The sequence below is a fragment of the Panthera uncia genome, assembly GCF_023721935.1.
Source record: "Panthera uncia isolate 11264 chromosome D3 unlocalized genomic scaffold, Puncia_PCG_1.0 HiC_scaffold_8, whole genome shotgun sequence".
NCBI lineage: Eukaryota > Metazoa > Chordata > Mammalia > Carnivora > Felidae > Panthera > Panthera uncia.
Window position 1 is genome coordinate 85735184 of NW_026057586.1, and position 9191 is coordinate 85744374.

General features: G+C 64.9%; 1 protein-coding gene across 1 annotated transcript; it reads left to right on the forward strand.

The window, feature by feature from the left end:
- The first annotated feature begins 290 nt into the window (after positions 1-290).
- Positions 291-2828, forward strand: RFLNA (refilin A). The gene is made up of 2 exons (XM_049619504.1): positions 291-394; positions 2211-2828. Exons 1-2 carry the CDS (start codon positions 321-323, stop codon positions 2521-2523), a joined length of 387 nt encoding a protein of 128 aa, XP_049475461.1. The 5' UTR covers positions 291-320; the 3' UTR covers positions 2524-2828.
- The last annotated feature ends 6363 nt before the right edge of the window (positions 2829-9191 follow it).

Sequence of the window (9191 nt, forward strand, 5' to 3'; positions counted from 1 at the left end):
GCGTGTGGGTGTCTGGGAACCGGGGGGGGGGGGGGGGGCCGGGGGGGGGGGGGGGGGGGGGGGGCACCGGGGCCCCCCCCGGGGAACTCGGGGGGAGGGCCGGGGGGTGCGGGGGGGGGGGGGGGGCAGGCCGGTGGGTGGGGAGCCGTGGGCCGTGCCAGGGACCCCACAGGGCAGGCTTCTGGACCGACCCAGGGCTGGGGCGGCCCCCTTGTGCCCAGTGGGGAGCTGAGGCCACAGTCCCAAAGGGCTGCGTAACCCCGTGTCCGTGGCTCTCCCCGCAGCCCCCGGCCCTGCCCCCGAGTTCCCCAGCGCTCGAGATGAGGCCCCGGATGCTGCCTGTGTCCTTCGGGGAGAGCATTGAGGTGCACCCGGAGCCCACGCACGAGATCCGGTGAGTGGGGCTGCTGGGCGGGGCGGGGGCGCGGCCGGTGCTGTCTAGGGTGCGGGGACCGGCCTGCGGGCCCAGCAGGCTCCCCCCGACTCTGAGCGCTGCTCCCTGAGGAGGCAAGACCGTGTACGTGGCCACAGATGAACTGATTCTAAGAGACTGTGACCCGAGGGTCCCTTCTCTGTCCCCGGTCTGCTTCCGGCCACATCCCCACCACCCTTCTCCCCAAGTCTGGCTGATTTTATTTTAATCCAACCTTCCAGAATGCACCGTGGCCAACACTCACACGCCCGACGTGCCTCCCTCCCTCCCTCCTCCCGTCCTGCCAGATTTCTCTGGTATCTGTGACTGAACCACGCAGGCAACGTGGGACCCCCTTTTCAGCGCAGGCTGCCCCAGGGGTCACGTGAATGCGGGCTTCGTCTGTGTTCCTGGGACCGTAGTTCTCCTTTGTCTACTCGGGAGTCCTTGCACTGCACGTGGCTTAGGGGTGTCCCACGTGCAGGACATCTGGGTTAGGTGACCCCGCCGGGAGCTTTCCTCCACGGATTTGCCCTCCTAAGAGGGCTTCTGAGGCTCAGCGTTCCAGAAGGTGGAGTCCAGGGGCCATGGGTCTCGCCCGCATAGCCGCAGGACTCTCAGACGGATTTGTCCACGTCACCCTGGGCCAGCCAGGGAGACCCTGCCTCCTGCCCCTCCAGCTCTGGATGTGGTCGCAGGAGACAGATGGCTCTACTCTACAGTTTGTTCTCCCCTCGTTATTTAAATGCCAACTGAGATTTTCAGCCGCCCCCTCGAGGGTGGATGAGGGCTGCCTTGTTCCCTTCTGGAACTGATCATCTATGGGGGTGTGGTGGGGGACGGGGGGCTTATCTGTGGGGGTGTGGTGGAGGATGGGGGCTTATCATCTGTGGGGGGTGTGGTGGGGGATGCGGAGTTTATCTGTGGGGGTGTGGTGGGGGTGGGGGGCTTATCTGTGGGGGTGCGGTGAGGATCGAGGGGAGCCCATCACCTGTAGGGGTGGGGTGGGGGACGAGGCTAAAATCCCCACCCTTGGGCGATTTTTGCTTCCAGATTGGTTCTGGGAGTTCTGGAAGCAGGGGGTGTGGGCCACTGACAGGGGCTGCTGGTCACTCGTAGGGAGGGGGTCGCTCATCTAGGGGGTGCTGAGGCTGCTTTTGGGGGAAACTTATTTTGATGTCACTTCCAACTTTCAGAAAAGTTGCAGGGAGGGGACAAGGAGCCCCCGTGTGCTCCGTTAAACGGATTCACTGGTTTGCATTTTGGCCCGTTTGCTCGGACATCTGCAAACTCTCCCCCTCTACGTAGAAGAAACTTTTTTTCTGACCCATTTGAGAGGAAGTTGATGGCATCCTAGATCTAGTGCCCTCCTAAGAACAGGGACATCCTCTCACGTAGTGACAGAAGGCCATCAAGCTCAGCACCGTCGAGGGCAGAACCCCACCGCCCTCCTCCTCCCTGCACAGTCACGTTTCATCCGTTGTCCCCAAATGTCCTCTTAGGGCATACTTTTAGCCCAACTCGGCATCCAATCGGGGTCACCTGTTGCACTGAGCGGTCCCACCTCTTTCGAGCCCTTTCTCCAAGCTGGCAAGCCCCCTCTGCCCTTCTTTGGCCTGTGGCCTCGACATCTGGGAAGAGCCCGGTGGTGTGGAGGGTCCGGTTCACGGAGCTCCCGGCCCTGGACCGCGCGGGGGCGGGGGGGGGGGGGGCGGGGGGGGGGGGGGGGGGGGGCCCGGGGTGACGGGCCCGCCCCCGTCCCGGGCTCACCCTGCCTCTCCCGCCCGCCCCGCCCCAGCTGCAACTCCGAGGTCAAGTACGCCTCCGAGAGGCACTTCCGGGACAATGTCTTCTACGCGCCCGTGCCCACGGTCACGGCCTACAGCGAGACCATCGTGGCGGCGCCCAACTGCACGTGGCGCAACTACCGCAGCCAGCTGACCCTGGAGCCACGGCCCCGCGCCCTGCACTTCCGCAGCACCACCATCATCTTCCCCAAGCGCGCCAGGAGCACTTTCCGGACCACCCTGCACTGCAGCCTGGGCCGGCCCAGCCGCCGCTTCACGTCCAGCGTGCAGCTCCAGCTCCTCCTGGGGCCCGCGGCGCTCTGACCGGGCGGGGCCGCCCACCCCCGACCCCGCAGCGACCTTGGGCTGGGGGGGCCCCCAAGGACGGACCGCGTGGCTCAGCCTGGAGCCGGGCACGAGGGAGGTGGGGCGGACTCGGTGACCACGTCTGTTCCGTGGGCACGACAGCGGGGGACGCGGCATGGGCGTGGCTCCCCGAAGCGCTCCGGACCGGGGCGGGGGGAGGGGCTTGCGGTAGGTGGGGTGGCCCCCCCACCCCCGGGGGTCCCCGAGAGAAGAAGGCGTGCGACCGGACCGCGGCGGGCCCTTAGGGCGGAGACCAGCCTCGGTCGGAGGGACTGGCGCCGCCCCCCGAGACCCCGGCCACCCCGTCTGACCGGGGCTGGTGGCCTGGCTCCCAGGCCACGTGCCATCCAGGCACCCACGCTTCCTGGGAAGAGGGGTCTCCAGAGCGGGCCTTCCGCTGGGCGCGCAGCTCGGCTAGAGGCCCGGGCCGAGCGCCCTCTGGTGGCGGCTGAGCCAGGAGGGCGGGCAAAGGCCCGCCGTGAGGCCAGGGCCAGCGCTGGTAGAGACCTTGCCGCAGCTGTTGGCCGTGTGCCGGGGCAGAGGCTTTCGGGCACGGCCCGCCTCAGTTGAGGCCTTGGCGCTCCGCGTCGGGAGCCTCGCCCCCAGGGCGTCCCTGCTAACCTCTGTCCGCGCAACCTCTCCAGGATCGGGACTCTCGCGCCAGAGCCTTCCCGCCAGGCGCCAAGGGGAGGCATCGAAGCTCTCCGAACGTCCGCCGTCACCTGCGTGGGGCTCCGGGCCCAGCTGCTTAAAGAGATGCCGTGGCGGTGGCTGCCCTGGGTCAGGCCGCCCGCTTCCACACGCGGTGATTCCACACGCGCTGTCCCCAGTGCTGCTGGGCCCCCGTCGCACGTGCTGCCAGGGCAGGCGGGGAGCCAGGGGCCACGGTCTGGTGCTGCCCGGGACGGGTGCCCCAGAAACTCCCCAGTGTGGCCTCGGAGGGGCCCTCTGGCCTGAATGGACCCGGTGGGTAAGGGGACTCCCCTCCCACTCCCTTGTTCATCCCCCACGACGGGGGGGCAGAAAGGCTCTCCCACATGGTGGGGGTGGGGGTGAGAGAACAACCCGGAACCTACGTCCAAGAGAGGCAAGTGCCTGATCTATTTTTATATGTCTACACCCGGTGCATGTTCTCTCCAGAGAGTCCGATTAACAAAAATAACTTAAGAACTTGATTGATTATCTTAATAAAATGTGCAGACCCAGAGAGGCTCCCTGTTCTGTGTTCCCGAGCCCCTCGGATCCCATGGGGTGGGGCAGGTTTTCACAGGCCCCCGTGCTCTGTGGCCGCCCCCCTTTTCCCACCTGGCCGTAGCTTCCCCTTGGCTTCTCCTCTGCTCACGGGGAGCAGGGCGGTATACTCAGAAGGCACGGACCCCTGTGCCCAGCGTGCACTGGCTTCCCCCAAGGGCCAGTGCCAGGCCCCACCCTGGCACTTGGGTCTGGGGGCGGTTCTGGGGTGGGAGGCCTTGGGACTCTGCATTTGTGGGTGCCCAAGTGCTTTGTGTTCTGCGTCCCAGCCCCCTGCGCCGATGCCCCCGGAGAAGGGCCCCAGCCGCCTCTGCAAAGAAGCTGGTCCCAACCCACGTTAGCACTCGTTTCTCTCCGTCTTGTCCATACCTCTGGAGGGGCCTCCGGGGCCCCGACTGTCCGTGCAGTTAGGGCGGCACGCGGCGGCCAAAGGACAGTGGCCTCTGGGAATCAGAACGTCAGACTGGAATGTGCCCCAGAGGGGCGCACAGAGGGGCGCACAGCCTGAGAGAGCCCAGCCGGTTTCGGGTCGGGCTTCTGCACGCTGGGGGCTGCTTTGTGCCTAACGAGTTCAGATGTACAAGCTGGACTGCGATCCCAACGCTGATCTGCCTCGCCACCTGGGGGAAAATGGGGTGGGTTTCCTGACACGAGCAGTTGGGGGGGGGCCCACGAATCCAGTGACCTTGGAGGTGCCCCTGGGGTGCCCTTCAAGATCGAACTTTCCACGCACGCGATTAGCTGACGGCCTCCGGCTGCAGCTTTCCAGCCGCGGGCAGGACCCTCTAGCAGGCGTCTTTGCCCTCGGGGGACTGAGACTGTCTCTCCCTTTCTCTTTCACGTTGTCGTCACCTGTCTCGGCGTGTCGCGGAAGACAGGTAACACGCGCGCCTGGGAGACGAGAGCGAGCCCACACCTTGCACTCAAGTGTCTCCGAACGTCGTTTTGACCACGTGGATAGCTTTTGCCTTTCCCTAATGACACCGGGAATCCCAGACTGCTCCTCGTACACAGGGGCTCAGTGAGGCCCAACCTGGGAGGAGGAGAAAGCGGGGAGCAAGGCAGCTGCCCGTAAGGCCCCCGAGGGCTCCCCGGCTTTCCTGGGAACCCAGAGGACCTGGAGGTCAGGGGGAAAGTGTTACCAGTGTTGTCTAGATCCCTGGGATTTCCACCTCCAAAATAGAGACTGCAAAGGCCCTTCCACACCCCCCCCCCCGTCCCCCACACATCTCAGAGAGGCAGGTGTCACTCACGAAGTCCCCTGGGGAGCAGGAGACGACACCGAGCATGGATCCAGTGGCTGGAAAAAGAGCTTCATGTCTCTACCAAATGGGCACATGGTCTTACCTCCCAGGCTGCGGGAGACGAGAATTCACGCTGGTCAGGCCTCTGCTGCAGCCGAACCAAGTTGGGACCCTTCTCGGGGGGGGGGGGGGGGGCAGGGCAGGGTGTCCACTGCTCATGCTGGGGCGGGAACACTTCAAATGTCTGAGGGCCGGCTCCGGCCCCAAACGCCCCTCCTGACCTCTGCTGGGGTCACTCTTGCCGGTTCACACTCACAAGCCTCAGATCAAACTCAGCAACCCCCTCCTCCAAACGGGCGTCCCCATCATCTGGATCGACGCCGTCCTGTCCCCTCCTCCCCAGAGTTGAGAGTGACAAGCACAGCAGCCCAGGCAGCCAGCAAAGCCCTCGGAGCTGAGCCGCGCACTCTGCCTGAGGGCAGTGGGCCTGCTGTCAGCGTTCTAGCACATTCCATCCTCGCGGTGACCCTGAGAGCCAGCTGGCGAGGAGTCCTAATGAGGAAGCGGGGCCTGGCCTGCCGGCCTCCGGAGGAGGTGAGAAGGAAGGACCGTCTGTCACAGGGCCGCCAAAGCCTCCCGGCTTCCTGGGGGATGCATCAGAACGGTGGCCGTCCTTAGCCTTCTCAAGGACAGAATGGCCAGGGAGCCCCCCCCCCCCCACCCGCTGCTGGCGATCCCCGTTTGCTCCTTTATCAGACCCATTTTGTCTGTTCCCTGCCGGGTCCCCTCGTCCGACACCCGCACCGGTGAGTGAGCAGTGTTCTCTACAAGAGAACTAACATGGCACGCTGTCCCGTTTTACAGAGGAGGAAACTGAGGCACAGCGGGTTCAAATGACTTGGAGTCACACAGCCATGAAGTGGCAGGGGGAGGACGGAACCGGGCAGCTGGCCTCGGCGGCCTCCTCGCGTGCCCTGCCCGCTCCCGGGGCCGGGGGGCTCTGTCTTGCCCTTCTCTGCTGCGCTGCCCCCCGTCCTGGTCCCTCACGGGCCTGCCGCAGAGGCTTCTCCCTCTCAATCCACCCTTGCAAGCTCACGATCACCCCAATTGCAGAAAACCAGCAAATTACCTTGTTGGGTCTCCTTCCTTCTCAGGAAATCCTGGGTCCCCACGCTGACCTATGTGTGGCCGCCCTGGGCTCCCAAAGGTCCCCGGCCGGGTCTCGCCTCCCAGCCTTTGCCCACACACGTTCCCTCCATTCAGCCCACCCTCGCCCCGAGAGCTACCGCCTCCAGGAAGCCACCCTGACTGCTCCAGTTATCACGGTGTCTGCGTCACCCAGCCCCGGGAGGGCTTGTTGTGAGCCAAGCCCAGTGCCCTGGGGACCAGTCTGTTCCTGTCCCCCCCGAGGGCGGCAGCTCTTTTGGCCGGGCGTCCTTCCATGGAGCTTCTTGTGCCCTGACTGGAGACTCCCTGGCCAAACAGAAGGTTCTAGGCACGGGTCAAGCTCCGGCCTCGGGCTCCCACTCCCGCGGGGGCTGCAGGCCACCCCATCAGAAACCCCTGTGCTGCTTGTTGAAAACACAGATTCTCGGGCCCCACCCCCGACCTACAGACTCATATTCATTTTCTCTAGCGGGGGCCCAGGAATCTGCATTCAACCGACTTCCCAATGTCCTAAAACACGCAGACGTTTGCCAACAACTCCCCTTCCCTTTACAAATCACACTGTGGCTTTCTAGGAGATCTGCTCCTCACAGAGTCCGTTCAGCTTAACACAGTCGCCAGGGAGGCTCGGTCAACAACTGGGCTGGAAAGGAAGAACATGAGCTCTGCCCTTGAGGGGTTCTGTCCAACTTGAGACGTGCAGTGTGTTATCAGAAAGCCGGGGGGACAAGAAAGTGGAGAGGGATAACGAGTTCTTAGAGGAGGCAATGTCCCAGCTGGGTTTTAACGTGTGTGTAGGAGTTTTCCACGGAGATGAGGGTCAGGGGAACACCACAGGCCACTGCCTTAAAGACGGAACAGTGAGAAAACCAAACAAGATGGGGGTGGAATGAACGCCGGGGATTGAGGACTGGCCGGTAGGCTAGAGGTCAGGGCGGGTCCTCTGTAGGCACCAGGAGGCCACGAGTTCTCTCTACACCCTGCAGACACCCCGTGTTGGGTCCGGGCCACCGGTGCTCAGAGAAGACAGACAGGTGCCAGACGGTGTCAACTCTGAGGCCACAGAGACAGGGGGCTGGTGGAGAGGACCATGTGGGCGGAGACTTGAGCCCTCACCCCCGTATCACTCTGCGTGGTTGAGGGAGGTGCCATGGGATCCTGGGTAGCACCGGCATGCGTGGCCAAGCCCTGGTGGCTGGTGTGGCCAACACAAGCTGGCCCATCCTGGATTCCAGATGGGGGCAGGTCTACACCCGGAGTGGGGGTAGGCCTGTGGTCAGGACAGGGCCCTTTGCTGGCTCGACACTGCCACCTGCCTGCCAGCCTCAGTACTGCAGCCCAAGTACCGAGCTGAAGCCTGGAGGGGCGGCCGTGTGGCCCGCTGCCGCTGTGGGGGGAAGGGGGCACGCAGAACATTCCGGAGGCTAGACAGTCACAACCGCACACTCACATCTTGACTCAGGGCGCAGGCTTGCAGGATAGACAGGGAGACGCACAGGGCCGGGGAGGCTCGTGGGCAGTGTCCCCTGCGCACTCTGACCCCTCCTCCACCCCTACCCACCACCCCTAAATCATGGGACCTCCCAGGTACACACCCCGAGGAGGTGGGGTGCTGGCCACCAGGGAAACTGGGCACCACTCACGTGGAGGTTGGGCAGGGGACAGCACTTGCTGCGGCCAGCGTACCCGTGTCTGGCCCAAGTCCTGTGGAGGCCCCTCCGATGTGCTGAACGGGGACAGCTGGTGTGGGACAGGACCACCCCCCCCGCCCCCCCAACTGGGCCCGCGGCCATCCTTGCTGGCAAGGCCCCATCAGAGTCCTGGAAGCCGGTTCCAAACTGCATAAACACCATCCCCTTGGCCAGACACGGCGGCCTGTTCACAAGTCCGCTGGGCCAGGGTGGCCCCTCTCTGGGTATTCGAGGGGTGTCCGTCCCTGGACGGGCCAAGGGGCCGGCAGCCCCGGGCCGGGAAGCTGAGGGACGGGGACAGGGTGGGTTCCAGGACCACGACACCCAGGCTCGGCACGAGGGGCACCCGGGGGCCCACGGCACACACCCACACACGTGCCAGGCACACAGACAGGACGCTGGGCAGCGAGGACCCCTGAGTGCCCTTCCAGAGTCAGGCGCCCGGCCCGACGGGGCAGACGAGGTGCTGCGGAGAGGGGCGGGGGAGGGGCCCCCGCGAGGCTGCCCCCAGCATCCGCCACGGCGACGGATCGCCGCCTTTCCAGAACTCGGGCTGTGTTCGCGACGCACACAGGAAGCCAGAGCAGGGACGCTCCGACCAAAACCACAAGCAGTGGCCCGGCAGCCGTTTCCGGACCCGAGAGGCCAAGGGCTGTCTCCCTTGTGCCTCGCATCGAAGACGGTGGTGACGACAAAGGCCCCGTGTCCTCACGACCCCCGGCGGGAGTGGCCGCAAGCGTATTTAGCAAGGGACACCCGGCGACGGTCATCGGGACGCGCCCTGTGACCCCTCCCCAGGCGTGCACGCTCCTCACCTTCCCCCACGTGTACGGACGCCCTCATGGTGACATTCTCGCCACGAATGGAGCTATTCACCTGCCAAGGGGACGGGCCTGGTGACTTCAGGGGGGATGTGTCTTTGCCCCTCCAGGGTCACACTCACACTGTCCCCCCAAGCCCCCAGTCGCCTGCCCCGTGGCCGTGCAGTCCGAGGCAGAGAAGAAGCCTTCGTCGCTCGAGTATAATTCGCTTTTTAATGAGAACAACGTGTGTAAATGACAGAATGCCACCGCCGTGCGCAGATGGCGGTCACAGAACACCCATCAAATTCCTTCTGCCCAAGGAAGGGCGGGGGGGAGGACGAAGGGGCGCCCGTGAGCCGGCAGCCCCCGGCCCCCTCAGGCCCGCGGACGATGGGGTCACCGATGGCGGCCTGCACACGCCTCCTGAACGGTAAGCAGAGATGGAAAAGCACAGCAGCAATAATACTGGG

What these genes read in the sequence shown, in the direction of transcription:
- RFLNA (XM_049619504.1), top strand. Translation starts at nt 321, where the DNA reads ATGAGGCCCCGGATGCTGCCTGTGTCCTTCGGGGAGAGCATTGAGGTG. An exon ending in GAGCCCACGCACGAGATCCG is followed by an intron (nt 395 to 2,210) that starts GTGAGTGGGGCT and finishes GCCCCGCCCCAG; the next exon opens with CTGCAACTCCGAGGTCAAGT.